This window comes from Dipteris shenzhenensis, chromosome 11 (genome assembly GCF_047967505.1).
Source record: "Dipteris shenzhenensis isolate YYH24624 ecotype China chromosome 11, Dip_SZ_1.0, whole genome shotgun sequence".
Lineage (NCBI taxonomy): Eukaryota > Viridiplantae > Streptophyta > Polypodiopsida > Gleicheniales > Dipteridaceae > Dipteris > Dipteris shenzhenensis.
This window is the reverse complement of record NC_141606.1, coordinates 55280010-55296751: the sequence shown is the minus strand read 5'-3', so window position 1 is coordinate 55296751 and position 16742 is coordinate 55280010. Positions and strand designations below refer to the sequence as shown.

The window sequence follows — 16742 nt, the reverse complement described above, 5'->3', positions numbered from 1 at the left end:
GGGATGGCGAATTCCTTGAGAAGCCTAGCCATCTCCAAGCTAATGACCAAGTTCCTAGGAGAAGGAGACCTTACTCTCAAAAGCCCTAACCCCATGGACCCTACCAATAGCTAGCTTACATAGCATCAATCAGCTTTGTTCCTTGGCCCGCTTATGCAAAGCTGATCAAATCTAATAAAGTACCTTTGGAGCATCGGCAGCTCAGGCGGTTTATGTTTCACCCGCCTGAGTGACTGCTCGTGCTTGGTGAAGTTTAGCTATTTCTTATCAATGTAGGCCATGGGCAGTGTGCCCCTCATTGTGTGGTAATGCTCTCGATAACCTTGAATGAGGCTTGCCAACCCGAGCGGCTGCTTGCATTTGAGGAAGTTAAGGTGACCTCTCAGTGTAGGCCATGAGGAGCATGCCCCTTAGAGTTGGCTAGGTGTGTGATAACCTTGAATCTTAGAGACCATCCCCATAAACTCCTTACACCAGGACGAGGTTGCCATTATTAGGGTTGTCCCTATAGGCACCTTGCAAGATAGTAGTGTCATATAGTCTCAGGAGTACTCCCTAGACCTTCCACAATTATCTAATGGTGATATCACCCACATGTGGCCGATTGCGTATCCTTGCAGTCCATTCTGTAGTCTTACAAACACAAAGGAGACTTACCACTGCCGGTAGCTACTAGTTGTGAGATAGTTGTTGAGGAGAAGAGGTATGAGGATGGTGTCGACCACCTCCCCCACCTTCTGGCCTACAAGGAGATCATTGCATCTTTGCTATCCTTGGTTTAGGCTTGGTTCACACCATGTGCCTGCTATCCTCCCAAAAAGGGTTGCTATCCTACTTGGCCAAATAGGAGGGATGGGCGTAGACAGTGACACACAAGGTGAAAATTTCACTAGGCATGCCAAAGGAGATGCAACAACCTCACCCTTAGATTAGGAGAACCTTTAAATCCCCTCTCACGTTATCCTTCCATGATAGCATTCATTTAAGGACAACCTCACCCTTAGATTAGGACAACCTTTAAATCCCCTCTCAAGTTATCCTTCCATGATAGCATTCATTGAAGGCCCTTGCACAATCCCCATAGATAGAGAAAGGCAATTGTCATATTTGCCAAGATTTGTTGTGTTCTGTGAGGAGTAGTGTGATTCTCGATGCCAAAACTTGGCATTTTTGCGCCAAGATGGAGAGCCATAAATTTGCTCTCCATCCTAGCATTACGAGGCCAAGGTTCACTCTGCAGCTCTACCATTCGCTGTTCCAGCATGCGTCGCATGCTACCGCAGCCTCACGACGAGAACACCTTCCAATATTTTACTTGGATTTGCCAACCTCCTAGCATTTTCGATAGCGTAGTCTGACGCGGGAATGGGCTCCTAAAAAGATTTGTGTTGCTACAAACCTGTGAATTGTATTGAGCCAACTTCTTGTAGCCCAAAAAGATTTGTGTTGCTACAAACTTGTGAATTGTATTGAGCCAACTTCTTGTAGCCCCAAGTGTCTAAGCCTGTAACGGACTTTTGCTTGAGCAGATGCATCCATAGTTCTTATCTCTAAAGTTTAAACGGAAGGCCACATTGTGGAATTCTTATCTTTGTGAAGTGTCTTCAAATTTATGTTAGAGCTCTATTCAATTGGTTGCCGATGAACGCATGGCAACTCAATTACAATTGGTGACATAGAGTAGAATTCTGCCCGGGGAGGTTATATATAAAGTTTATGGAAGGAACTTTGTTTAGGGTTTGAGATGGGTGAACGACCTCATATCCGGTACTCTGCGCTGTCTACCGAGCAGCAGCCGCGACACGAAGATCTGCGCTACTCCTATAATCCCTTCGATCGAATTCCCTGGAAATCCATTGCCCTCGCCCTCTTCCTTCTCGCTTTCGGTACCCTCTGCCTCGTCTTCTCTTACCTCATCTTCGCAGGCCACATGGGCGGGGATTCGTCCCAGCTCTACGGCTTCCTCACCATCGGCTTGCTCCTCTTCCTTCCAGGTACGACCATCGATCTTCGCAAATTGATATCCATAGATCCCCTGATCTCTGCTTTCCCAGGCGACTACCAAATTTCGTACAGAGGAATAAGAAGTTTGCGTGCTTTCGTGCAGGATTCTATGAGACCAGAATCGCTTACTACGCCATGCGGCGCGCCAAGGGCTACGCATTTTCCCAGATCCCCGAATATTAGCAACAGGTTGATTGTTCAGGTGAACGTAGCTTAAGGACCCTTGTGTACTCCTTCGCTGTTCGAATGCAATTACGTGCCATAGTCAGTGGATGCATTTCGTGCACTCGGGGAACTTTCTTAGATCTATTCATTTGAGGGCTTTTGGCAGGAGGAGTTGCTTACTTCTAATTTCTAAAGTGCAACTTTCCTTTTCTCCGAGTAAAATATAGACACCACACTTTTTTGGCCGTAGCTCTCTAGTTCTTCTTGCGCAACCCAGTATAAGCAAGCATACCTAGCTGCAAGCTTTTGTGACGGCCTTAGGTGCAACTTACATATCAAGGAAGGGGGTAACAAAGTTAATCTTTGCTCTCTTGGTCTGAATCTTCCCTCGCAAAGTATGAAATTAACGGCCACATCCATACTTGTTTGTGATCACCTTTATACTTCAAATGCTGTACTTCCCCCAACTAGATCTTTCTCGAGCAGTGACGAGGGGCTGGATCATCATCTGAAGCGGCTGAAATAAATAAAGAACCATGGTGCTACTTCTTTTTCCGCATATGCGTCTTGTGTTGCATCTTTTCCACTTCATCTAGACCATGATTGTTCTAAAAGACATCCTCATCTCATGCATAACCTTGTCCATCTAGGGGAGCATAGTTGGAGATGCTGAGGCTTCTATCGAGAGGAATGAGTTCTTCGATCTCCCACCAAAGTTGGTGGCTCAGAACACGTGGTAGGTTCCGTCAACACAGATTTAGACAACTTCAGGCCCAACACTAGAGATCTTGCTCTCCTCCACCTCTCTGTTACCTCCACCCTTGCTCCCGTCATCATCCCTTGCTGCTAGATCTCCTCCTTGAGACTTGCACTCCCCTTGCTACAGCAACCATAAATGTTGAAGCCTATGGCTTGGTTATGGTGGTATGTCATGATGTTAATAGGGCTATGGTCTAGAGTTATCTATATGCCGTGCGTATGAAAGCCTCTAGAGGAGGCTAGAGGTAAGGTTGAATTGAAAGACACATCTCATTCAGGGATTCCTGATGGAGGCTCTTGGTGCAGGAGAGGATTTTGGAAGGAGCTCATCTTACAAGGAGGTCTCAACAGAGAGACATCTCACAGAGAGACGCACACAAAGAGAGTTGAGGGTTGGAATCTGTGGCTTGGTTGTTGGAAGATAAAAAAGCCTATATATGAAATCTTGACACTTGTACCAAAGCGTAGTTTCATGTGTTTCTTCTATGTAGCGCAACAATAGATCTTGGGTCTGTGACAATGGAAGTTGAGATAAGTCGAGGCGCTAAGCTATTAGAATCTCCTCTTTGCCTTTTGCAATCTCAGCCCTTTTCCTTTCTAGCTGCTCTTGATAGGATAATTTTCCAAACGGAGTCACGTCACGAATGTCTCCCATCAACGTTTGCTTTGGAAAGACACTTACCATTGTAAAAGTCTGCTTGCCCCGCTCTAGCTAACGGATCACATGAGAGCTGCCTCAGCTTGTTTTGGATGCCGAAATAAAGATACACAGAGGATGATTTTCTGAGGGTTGGAATCCGTGGCTTGGTTGTTGGAAGATAAAAAAGCCCTTAATATGAAATCTTGACACTTGCACCAAAGCGTAGTTTCATGTGTTTCTTCTATGTAGCGCAGTTCAGCGCAACAATAGATCTTGGGTTTGTGACAATTGAGGTTGAGATAAGTCGAGGCACTAAGCTATTAGAATCTCCTCTTTGCCTTTTGCAATCTCAGCCCTTTTCCTTTCTAGCTGCTCTTGATAGGATAATTTTCCAAACGGAGTCACGTCACGAATGTCTCCCATCAACGTTTGATTTGGAAAGACACTCTCCATTGTAAAAGTCTGCCTGCCCCGCTCTAGCTAACGGATCACATGAGAGTTGCCTCAGCTTGTTTTGGATGCCGAAATAAACAAACACAGAGGATGATTTTCTAATAGTAGGCTGAATAAGGCTGTAGGCAGAAGGAGCTATAGCCCGCCACTCATCGCATTTGGCAAGTTTTAAGTATTTACATTTACAAAGCTTTTAGATCTCCACTTGAGAGGTCGAATTCGTTGGTTGAGGCACAACCCTTTGCTCTTTTTGAAATCAGAGTTTATAAGGCTCTGCTCTCCGCTTCAACTTGTAAACCCGCTTAGTGCCGATGGCACGCTTGCCAGTTACAACTCCCATGTGCCATTTTGGTGAATGGAATCAAGTTCAGCAAAGCACCCTTGTGGCAAAAAGGTTCTTCATTGCAACCTGTGGCAATCAGTGCAACAAGTAAATTGCCATACATCTGTCTCTATGCACCCCTTGTGCGGGCAGCCAAGGGTTCAGCCTACTTGCTATCTCTGAGTATCCTAAAGCCACCTAGGGACTGTTTTCTTCTGTTTTATGACAGCCCTCTTGTCTGCAACTGCTTGTTTAATAGCATGATCATCAAGCTGTGGCAAATCAGGTTGAATATGGGCATCAATTTGAGGAGGCTCTGGACTTCTAGAAGCTGAGGGATTTGAACCATGCACTTGCTGATCTGAATTTGTATTTGATTGAAAGAGGGGCAACACATCAGAGGAGAATCTGGCACAATCTCCCAAGCACCACCTGCAGTGGTGTGTGGTGGCAGCAGGTGCCTGTGCTTGGGAGGTAGGTGTGGCCTTTCGTCCGGCAACAATACCCAATAAATTATTGGCAACCAACAAGTGGCGCACCATGTACACCCATGTCAGAGCATTCCAAGCAAATCATTGTTTTCCATCACAAAAATCCCAATTATGCAAATGTCAATGCCTCAAGGCTTTCCTTGCAATGAACTTACTGCCCAAAAATCTGACTGCAGTTCTGCAAATGTCAGACAAAAATGCCCAAAAATCTGACTGCAAAAATCTGAAATGTTTGTCCAACAAAATTCTGTCCCGTCACTAAATCTTGAGTGCTCACTGCACAATGTATCCAAAAAGAAGAATCCTCACAGCACAGAGGCCAATGAAAGGCAATGGACAAGGCAATGTGAAGAAGAGGAAGGACAAGGCCTTACCAGGAACTTAACAGCAATTTTGACAGCAAATTTGGCAAAAACCCGAAATTTGTAAAGGCAAGCGAGCCTAAAAAGAGGACAAATGCAGACGATCCCCAATGTCGCTGCAAATCTCCAACTGCTTGCCAAGGAACCCAAAAGCCCCAATTTTCATTGCCAATGTGAATAAAAGCAACTCAGGTCCTGCTGGAGTTGACTAGCACAGCTGGAACTGAGAAGTGGCAGAAAAGACAGGATGTGGCAGAAATTCTGCAATGTACGGAGTGTCACGTCAGTAATGGTATGGACAGCAATGCGGCTCTTGTACAGATTGAGGCAATGTGTTTGAGTGTCGCCTGTGTACGGACAAGTTCTCTGAAGTGCCGCGACTAACCTGCAGTTGAAGCTGAGTCGAATCTGCAGTTCAAATGCTCCTGTTGAGTGCTCATGGGATTTCTTGGAATGAAGCAGAAGTAGCTGCTGGAGCAGAAGTGCAAGGTTGCAGAACAGGCACAAATCTCCATGAACAGGTAGCGAGCATATATCTTGATATGAGGTCGCAAATCTGCAGGTCTGAAAGCTTCTAGTCATGGTTGTCTGTAGACCAGGTGGAGCATAAAATGGTGAGACTGAGCTACAGCAAACTGGAGCTGAAGGTGCTGGTCAAAGCTGAGCTGAACCGAGCATGGGGGGAGGCTGGTTGGATCACACACGCCTGCTCTGGTGCAATGGAAGGAAGCTAGAATGCAAGAGAGCAGACAAGCAATGCAGTGTAATGGATAATGAGAAAGTACAAGTGAGGGGTCATGTAGACCCAAGTACACTAGTGTCCTACCTAGATCATAGATGTCCTAGGCGTCCTAAGTGGAATAAATGTCCTAACTGGCTTCATAATGCCCATTACAGTGTTGTGTTGTTTTGCTATAGCGGTGCTAGAATTGCATGCTATAGTTGTGTTTGCTTGTTGCATCTTTAGTCTCGCTTTTGCTACTTCCGTAGACCATTTTGCTTAAAAACCTGGTTTTTGCTCTGCCTGGTCTGTTTGCAGGAATTTCAAGAGAATAGGGAGTCCAGTCAGCAAACCAGCTCTGATATGATGTGAAAAGATGAACTGACGCAATAGAGGAAACAAGCCACATGATCACCATGGCAACAAATGTCCTACAATATTTATATCTGTTGTATCATCTTCAATATTTGTAAATAAGCTCGACGTTTTCATTACCCACTAGGCCACGTTTGCAGGATTAAAATTTTATTCTTTTTAACTCTTTGAATAATGTTGTTGTCTTTTACAAATGTCCACATGATACTGGCATTGGCAACCTTAACAGGGATGAGGAGAGCAACATTCTCCATTGCCGGCAGAGTATGCTATTATAAATTCCTTGCAGCTAGAAAGCATCATGCAGGGGCCCCTCTCATCATTTCACAGAATTATTGGTAGCATCTCTGCCACAAGCTGCTAATCAAGGACAGCTGTCATTTGTTATTTTAAGGGCTTTTTTTTGGGGGGAATGGATGTTGTACAGAAAGTTATGGGTTAAAAGTAGAAACAATATCTCATGAATAGAAATCCAACATACTCTTGCAAAATATTACATCAAAAGAACATTTCAAAAGTGAAACATTTTTTAGTCATTTGAGAGTTCTCTTGCATATGCATACATTTCATATGAACTACGCAATAAGCGATATAGGAAATTTATCAAATGTGTCTTCACAAGCTACATTGAAGAACAAAAGGCATACTTCCTCCTTGATCTAATAAAAAAGACAACCTATTATTCCTAGAGATGCTATTATTGATGTCACGACATCATATTTGATTAACTACAATAGTTTTAGTAGCACCGTCTATGAATACAACTATCTTTGGTAATTTTCTAGTTCAGTTAGAAAGTGTTAGAGTCCACCATGATAACATAGAGCAAAGGCCTTAGTCTTGTATAGAGTTGATACTAAAATCACAATGGTTATCATTGATGTACAAGAGTTTCATTGCCATGATCAAAACAAACAAAAAGATGGCCCTACAAAAGTGATCTTGTATTTTTTCAATGTAATAGAAACATAAAAATTAACATGATTCCAAGTAGTGCACGGCCTACAATGACAAGTGGTGGATGAAGAGTACAATGCTCTTATTAAGAATTAGACATCAACTTTTATAAATCTCCTTGAACGAAAAAATCTCATAGTTTGAAAGTGGGCATAAATCTACTAGACTAGTGGTGGATGAAGAGTATAATGCTCTTATAAAAAATTAGACATTTAACTTTTATAAATGTACTTGAATGAAAAAATCCCATAGTTTGAAAGTGGGTATACAAGGGACATGTCTAAGAATATTGAATAGATTATGAAGAGGCCTTTGCAATAGTTGCAAAGATGACAATAGTGATAAAAATGAGCGAGGGAGGAGTGCACACGATATAGCTATTTGTACGCTATGTTGTATTGAACATAAACATGAATGTTTGCATGAGAATCCCTTAGGGTAGGGTTTTCCTTGAATGCCTTATAGGTATAGTGCAATTTGCACTATCCTCAACACCTCCTTGTAAATTGCACTGGGTAAGTAGAGGTTCTATGTACAAAATCTTTTTGTGTTTCTTTTGGTGCATATGATAGCATCCAAAATTTTAAGAGAAAATTGGAAAGAAACATAGTAATACATGCATGTGTGAGCATAGTGATTACGCAGCGGAAGCATGTATAATGAGTATAACTTATGATCTTGTACATAACGTGCATTTTCCTCTCTTAAGTTGTGGGTCATCCTTTTCCTTTGGGAATAAAACTCAGAAGATGGGCCGAAGGGAAGAGGAAAGAAATATGCAGGAAGTAAAGTCCACCTGGATCAAAGATTGGTCGATCGAAAGATACTTGCGCGAAGAATAGTGTGTATGACTGCATGCCGAACATGCTAAAGCTAAACATGTCATGACTTGCTGTGGAATGTGCAGTTGCTATGTAGAAGAGGCTTCTGGATGTGAAGCTAGTTGGTGTAGCTTTGAAGATGTGATCCATTAGGTGTGACAAACGAGGGTGTCACCAGCACAAAAGAATTGACAACAATGTTGGAGATACGTTGCAGTAGAGTAATCTCTGTCGTATGATGTGGGATGATAGGCGACCGCATGTCAATTTGGACAAAGTGATCTAGGGGCTAAAAATCTAGGGCCGAAGGTGCAAGTATGATACACTGCTTTGCTAATGAAGAGGCTCGTAAAACTGACAATGTACAGTAATGTGTCAAACCTATATGCTCAACTGTCATGAGCTGAAGGTCGTTTAATATGTGCATGGCTAAACATCTGTCAGCATGGGATGTAGCATCTATGATAGGCTCAAGGTGGAGCTAACATTTTAAAGGGCTAGAAGCCTAAAATGCAATAGAGTAGGCATAAGATATCCGTGAGGCATATGAGGTGCCGAATACTAATGTAGGGATAGATCTGTAATCTTGGATCCAACCACTAATCTGCATCAAGTATGGACTATATACAACAGTCATCAAGTATGGATTGTATATGATAGCCCCATAAGTGCATGCTGAAACATTGAGGTTCCCTAGGTTGCACTATGGCTAAACTTGATGATCTCCACTACGCTAGGGCAGGACTGCACTGATGCATAAATGTCATGCTGAGGAATGATCTGCTAATCAAAGGTGGTGGTGATAACTAGATCCAAGAGTGGTGCAATGCGGCATGATCCGATGCTAGAATGTCATGAAGACTGATGTGCCAATATGAACTACTCTGATGGAAACTGTGTCTAAGGATGTAATATGCTCCATATCAAAGGTAAAGCGTTGGTGATGGATGCTGGAATGGAATCGCCTGAAGAGGTGAATGCATTGTGGCATGTATCTCTACATGTTGCTACATATGTGAGTACCTCATACTAAGGACTTACTTGCTGAATAACTGCATGATCCTAAGTGAACTCCTATTGTGTATCTGCATCATCTGGTGTTATAGTAGTAAATGGAGTCAGATCCATGCATGAATGTGATGGTTGCACATCATTGGAATCGGACTGTGCTGATGTAGCTCCGATCTCTCAAGACCAATGAGGCTCGAGTCACCATTGTAAACTGGTACATACCCTGTGGCAATGAATAGTTGAAGTAGGCTCTCTTTCCACTCACGAATCTCATCTAGAGTCATGAGTGGTATATCATCAACTATGTGATGTGGATATCTCCATGCTAGAGGTGGTCTGGTGCTCTGTGTTAGAGGCTTACCTATGTATCGGTGAGAGTGTCTATCCATGAGAACACTGTATGAGAGCTACCATTGTGGAGCTTATGCTAGAGCTGCCGCTAGGGGGCTTAAGCTAAACAATCAAAACCAAGTCATGTGAGAATATGTGTTGCCAAGGATCAAGCTTGTAGTAAAGTGATGACAACTATGTGTTGGGAGTAGGCAAGAGGTTGTACAAGGCTGATGTGTATGTGTAGGAACCAATACCAAAAAATACTCAACAATGTGTGACTTTACATGGGTGGCATGTGTGTGCAAGGGGTGTGCAACAATCCTGAATCCAAGAGAAAGATAACTCTATCATATGTCACACTGATAGACAAAACTGCCAAATGTCAAGTGTACTAAACTGGTGTTAAAGTTAAACATCTATTTCTTTTTTTAATGCTACAACTTTATATCTGGAGCGACTTATATTTAGTGCTAGGTTAGTTATTCCACTTAGGTTAGTCATTAGCTAAGGAGGGATTACCGAGTCCAAATAACTTAGGTATTTAGGCACCCACTTTTTAGATAGCTAGGTTGCAACCCTTGTAGGAAATCGTTGCAACGTTGGACGTTGGCATGGTCACTACGGAATATATTGATCATGGTTGGTATTGTTTGAAGAAAAATTCATAGTGCTTTTTAGTGACCACAGTCGAGAATGTCTCAAGCTCCAAAATATATTGGCAAGACGTTAAAAAATGATGGCGCAGTCATAGGGCTTCATGGAAGCTATGTACACAAATAGGAATAATGAAGATTTATAGTATAAGTTACGTATTAGCAACAATAAGTACTTCTTGAAGACTATACCGAATTCAATACAAGGATCTCCAAAAAATAATATGGAATGCATTGTTGTACCTGCGTCTCAGGCTGCACTCAGTCAAACTCTAATAAGTGTGTCACCTAGAGCATCTCGCTCTTAGGTTTAACCCCTTCAAACATAGGCTCCAACAAGTATGCCACCTATAGCACCTTGGGATGTAAGTAAAAGAATGCAAAGTAGTCATCCTGAACTAGATTCCACTACCATGGCTATTCCAAGAAAAAGAGCCAAAACAACTCTAGCTCCACATGCGAGACATTTGAGTGTAGCTTATTTAGAAGCAGGTGAGAAGTTGGATAGTGAAGAAGATACCGACATAGTAGATGAAGAAGATCCCCTTACAGATCTTCTACTATTTGATATTTTTATAAGCGTGGCTGACTTACATCCTCCTTAGGACAAGGGGTACCTTTGGGGATCGTCCTAATTCAATATGGCCATATTGTAGATTGATTGAGCTTCCTTGTTCACCAATCAATGGAAGCTACATGACATTTAGCACACAAACTCTATGAAGATACAAGGATAATGAAAACCCATTTGCAAGCAATATCACTCTACATCCTACAATGTTCAAGAGAGCTCAAGTGGATGATCCTCTATTGCATGGTGTCACATTTCGAAAGCACGAAGACTTTCTGCAAGCATTTGAAGACTTCCAAAGTTGCTATGTAGTTGAGAAAATATGGGGGTGATGCGGGAAAGAGATATATGCTAGTAAAAAAAAGGTTCTTGGATGATGCAAGTTTGAGCCCATTGAAAGCTTGTAGGATGCCTTTGATGAGAAATTGGACATTTGATGAATACTTGGCAAAGTTTTCATGGGTCATGTCATACACATACCTATTTCAAGATGACTCCAAGAAATTCTTGAATAAGAAAGGTTGAATTGTTTCCATATAAGGTGAAGAAAATCTCAACTCTTTTTGAGATTCTCACAAAGGTAGGGGAGTTGGGTTGCTTCTACCAATGCTTGAAGGGCATAGTAAATGATGTGTAGCCAAGTCCCCAAGATTTGAAGACCACTATTGCAAGATACAAATATTCTACTTGCATACTGTATTGTGAGGAATAAATTCAACCTTTCAGTGTATCATGGATGTTTGTACAGTGTATGAAGTAGGAAGATATACTATGCAGCATCATAGCAAACCATAGGTCAAAAGAAAGTAATTATAAGAGAAATGTCTACCATTTGGTGCACACCATTAAGATACATTCTAGATAAAATAACAAAGTAGATATGCTAGAAGATACTTAATGGTGGCTATTTCTTTGGAAAGAAGCTCGCAAGCATAGACACTTGGATAAAATGGTCACCCAGTTGGTCAAAGCTGAAGCTGCTCTCTCAAAAGGTTTTTACTCACTCCAGATGACGAGAAGTTAGCTTGTAGAACAATTAATATGGATAAGAAAAAATCACGTGGCCTTGGTCAAATGCTTATCAAATGGTTGACAAGTCTTGGGCTTTAAAGTGGGTGAAATCATGGGATTCTGATGCCACACCAAGGAAGGTTGTAAGAGCAAAAATGACAGGATTTATAAATGCAACATGTAGAAATTAATAAGAAAACCTTGCAATGCATTGTCTAGGGTACAATTGGTTCTTCTTTTAGCTTATCCTATGATATTGTGTTGTTAGAGGATGATACAAAATCGATGTACATCAATGGCATTGATTCAGAGTGCTTCACAACAATGACCACTAATGGTTGGGAGAAGCCATGTGTATTCTTCTTTGATGAGTTATAGGACCCTGGCTCCCCCTTGGAGTGTTGGGGACTGTTGATCTTGTACAATTTTTCATATAGACAAAAAAAGATCAACATCGATCCTTTTTGTCACGGAAGCACAAAGGGATCCCTTGCCTGCTAATCTACAATTGGTTATCCACTTTCAAAATTCTATCATAGTCTAGTTTTGTGCCATGACGTGATCTTACTAGAAGGCATTGGAATTTAGGTCTTGTAGCCTTTCTTGTTTTTTTTATAGCAAGGCTCCCCTAGCCCAAATTCCTCAGAAGGTTCTAGAGCTCTCATTTAAGAGGATGTGACAATGGTAGACTATCAAAAGCCAAAGAATGGTAGACAATGATAGCTTATCAAAAGCCAAAGAATCCCTTCCTAATAGCCAATATGCTAGAAGTATTATTGAATGATGGGGGGATGGTAGCACTATACCAAATGGGTTTCGTTTTGCTAAAACATTGCTACAGAAATTTGTTAATGTAAATATCATTGATACCAAATATCAAGTGGATAAAGTTGACACATATTTTGATTGCACTACATTTTTCAAAGATGAACATGCCAAACAAACTGAGAGTAGCATTCATGAGAGGGTAGAGAGGCTCACCAAGAAGAAAAGAAGCAAGAGATGATGAAGAAGGTAGCGACTCAAATAATGTCGACAACTCTAGCTCAGACTCTAGCTTAGGTGGTGAGGATGATAGCTCTACATCCTATGAAGAGCAACAAAAAGAAATGCACATGAGGATACGGGGGGATCCAGTATCACAAAGAGTCAAGGAGGTTGCACTCATCATACAGTTAGGCTAGAGATAAGAAGAAAGAGTCAAGGAGGTTGCACTGATCACATGAGGATGAGAGGGGATCCAACATAAAAAGGAACTTGGGAGGTTGCATCATCATCAAGTATCAGAAAGAGTAAAGAGGTTGCACTCATCGTACAAGAAGGCTAGAGACAAGAGGGCCTCAATCAAACCTTAGTGTATCCTAGGTCCCTTTTCTTTCTCCTCCCAAGCTCAACATTTAGTCCACAGCTCCAACTTATCTCTCTCTTCAGAAGGTGCTCCAACAACCTCGCCATCTTTGATCCACTAGTAGATAAATCTCCATCGCCTCTAAAAGGAATGATGATGCCCTCCCCTTCCATCACCTCTATCCATCTCTGCTCTAGTATTCTGTCATCAAATACATCCTTGCCACTTGCTACTTCGATGCCCTTGAGGCCTTGAGCTTGAACTCCTAAATAAAGGTGATGGATTTGCTTCACTCGTGGTTCACTTTTTCCTTGTGCCAAGTCTTTCTCTTCACAATCCCTAAGCTTCAATCATGGCCTTCATCCTGGAGTGGTATGAGCCTTGAGGAGACTTTGCTTACCCCTACCAAACATGGCCTTTCCTAATAGGTCTTTGTGAAGCTTAAAGTAGTGCTTTCTTTTTGCAATCTTTTGAATCAAGAATGCAAAAACAAATGCAAAGTAGAGCAGCTGTGCAACGACAAGTAGGACTAATGTTTTACTACCATTGTTGTAGTTCACCAATGAAAGATGCTAGAGAGAAGCCTGCAAGTTGCAAGGGAGAAGCACCACGTGGAGAGAAGCTGCCTCTACTTGAAGGGGGAGGCTTACATAGAAAGCCTTTGCTATGGGTGCCTCCTTCACTAGCCCAACATTATTTTTGAAAAAGCTTTGTCATCCTAAGTGCACCTCCTTTCTATGACAAACTATACTGACATCAACTCTTTGTGGAGAACTCACCCTCTTTAACTCTTCCCTTCTTTATGCTTGACCTCTACAACATAGTCTTCTTCTTTGTGCTTGACCCCTACAACACAGTCTTCTTCTTTGTGCTTGACCCCTACAACACAGTCTTAGCATCAGCCACAATCTTAGCCTATTCCAAGCCCCTTTTCTTCCTCTTCCCAAGCTCAACATTTAGCCAATAGCTCCAACTATCTCTCTTTACACCCCACTCCAACAACCTTGCCATCTTTGATCCAATAGTACATAAAAATCCATCACCTCTAAAAGGAATGATGATGCTCTCCCCTTCCACCACCTCTCTCCATCTCCACTCCAGTCTTTCGTTCATTGAATGTGTCCTGGCCGCTTGCTACTTCAACACCCTTTGAGGTCCTGAGCTTGAGCTCCTAAAGTGATGAATTTGCTTCATTCATTGTTCAATTTTTCCTTATGGCAAGTTTTTCTCTTTGCAATCCCTAAGCTTTGATTGTGGCCTTTATCATACAAACGTATGATCCTTGAGGAGACTTTCCTTACCCCTACCAAACATGGCCTTTCCTAAAAGGTCTTCGTGGAGCTTAAAGTACTGCTTCCTTTTTACAACCTCTCGAATCAAGAATGCAAGAACAAATGCAAAGAAGAGTAGTTGTGCAACATTAGACATGATTAACATTTTGCTACCATTGCTATAGTTACCAATGGAAATTGGCATTTCATTGGAATTGGGTGGCTGTTAAAGTGTGCTACTTCTCCACAAATTCACAGAATAGGATATTCACATATAGTAGGATAATGGGTCTGAATCGGAGATCCTTGGGGAGATGTGCCGTGTCTCCTACAAGCAACCATTCTAGACGTGTGCTTTGAGGCAACAATGTGCATTGCCTTGAAGCCAGAAGATAGTAGCAAGACATGAGTAGTTGGAGGTGCACAAAGACTTGTAGTTTGCCTTTGATAGAGATGGCATGTTGAAGTAGTTGCTTTTAGGGAAATATATGCCTTTGCATCGTGTAACAAAAATGGCATTGGTACAACTGGCAAGTTTAAAATAAAGACGACATATTGTAGACAAAGGTCAGAATCAACTAGACAAAACCCAGGTGGCCAGATGCAAGTGGGTTCTGGTTGGTATGAGCAAACTCCAAAATTTCCACACAAATGGGTGATGCGATCAAGCCAAACACTCATCCATTGGAATGAAGTTTCTTCCCAACTGTACATGCACAGATTGCCATCCATGTCTAGAATTAGCCATTCATGGGGTGAGTGGGCTTATTGCACTTGAATCATCTAGAGAAATATAGCCACTAACAAAATAGCAAACTAATGTTAAATAAACATATATTTGTAGTTATCATCCTCAATGTAAATCGATTGAGCGACTGCGATTGTTGCTTCTAGAGATCCCATATTTGAGTAAGCTGAAGAAGAGGGTTGGTCGCAGTAATTAAACTGAAGGACTCCCAAAGCTTTGAAGTAGAAAGAATAAAAAATTCTCTTCGATTTCTTAAGAAGAGTTGCCATGTAGCAATCAAAGAGAAGTGCCATGCGACAATCAGAGAGAAGTGCCATGCAGAGAGCGAGCTAGGGCGAGAGCCTCTAGGAGAGTGAGCTGAGCTAAGCCACATGGCAGTGAACTATTGCCTCTTGGAGAGTGACCTGTGTCCATGTACATGAACAAACAGTCTCACACATGGCATAGACAAAGAAGCAAGGGAGAAAGTTGATGTGGCTGGCTAGTAAAAACACCATGAATTGTCCAGTCAGACACAACATGGCCAATAATGATGGGAAAGGTGGTGCAAGAGTTTAAGACTTCAACAACAAGGGGGCTGAGCCAATGTGCAAAGCAGGGATGATTTTTTCGCGTTAGTCTTGTTAATAAGCAAAAGTTTTATATGGCTTGTGAAAGTTTATATGCTTTTATAAAAATAAAAGCTTAGTATATTCGCCACAATTTGAAACTAAAATAAAAAAAAGAGCTAGGTTTAGCCTTTAAGATTATAAAATTATAAATAAAGTCCATGAAAATTCGCTAAAGTTTTATATAATAAATAAATATATTTGGAAACTTTCACCAACATATTATATATACAATTTAATATTTTGGCTAGATCTATAGAATTAAGCACCAAAAGAAGACTTGTGCAATCAAGAAGACTTATGCCCTTATATCCAACGTACATTTGGCTAACTTAAGCCTATGGTAGGCCCATCATCAGCAATATGTCTACCCCTCATCAAGTCATATAGTAGGGATATATCTCTTCATGCTTCTATCTTCAACAAGAACGTGGAAGGACACTACATACATAGGTAAACAAAAACAACAAGTAGATTCTTAGCAAGAAGAATCAAATGATTAGAATGACACAAAATTAAAGAATGAAATTTTCTATAATGGCCTGGTAGAAGGTGTCTTGTTAGATATTTTATGTATTTCTTTAGTCGCAATTTATGATCACAAAAAGTAGGTAAAAATTCAACTAAATTAATGAATAGAGCTAGAGTAGTGAATATGCAGTCACGTATTTAGTTTTGTGTGTGTGTGTGTGTGTGAAAATCTAACTTTAATTTTAGCATGTACTTCTAGACATTTATATATTTAGAAATTTATCACAATGTAAAGAACTTGCCAGTCAATAGAGGCTTTAAATATAAATCTACCCCTCAAGCATTCTCATACATTTAGTACACTTAAGCCATCTATCCAATCTCACAATCTTGTGTAGTGGAAGACTCTATACATTGATGACAACAAATAAGAAGAAATGAACTAAACTAAAATGCCACATGCAAATACTTAAATGTATGTATCAATGTATAGGGGGACATACTCTCTTTCTATTTTTACACACACACACACACATTCAATTTACAAGAGTCTTACACACTTCTTTTTCGATTAGGAATTAGTGACATCAATTTTGTCTAAAGGCATTATTGGCATAGTGTTTCTTATGTGTATAGGCATTATTCTC

General features: G+C 41.2%; 1 protein-coding gene across 1 annotated transcript; it reads left to right on the top strand.

Annotated features, from left to right (window-relative positions):
• The first annotated feature begins 1692 nt into the window (after nucleotides 1–1692).
• Nucleotides 1693–6679, top strand: LOC147897204 (transmembrane protein (DUF872)). The gene is made up of 3 exons (XM_087381738.1): nucleotides 1693–1994; nucleotides 2108–2206; nucleotides 6236–6679. The coding sequence occupies exons 1-2, from the start codon at nucleotides 1745–1747 to the stop codon at nucleotides 2185–2187; spliced, it is 330 nt and encodes a 109-aa protein (XP_087237864.1). The 5' UTR covers nucleotides 1693–1744; the 3' UTR covers nucleotides 2188–2206; nucleotides 6236–6679.
• The last annotated feature ends 10063 nt before the right edge of the window (nucleotides 6680–16742 follow it).

Excerpts from the sequence above, each read along its gene's own strand:
- LOC147897204 (XM_087381738.1), top strand. The coding sequence starts at position 1,745 with ATGGGTGAACGACCTCATATCCGGTACTCTGCGCTGTCTACCGAGCAG. Across the intron at positions 1,995-2,107 it reads CTTGCTCCTCTTCCTTCCAG|GATTCTATGAGACCAGAATC; the intron begins GTACGACCATCG and ends GCTTTCGTGCAG.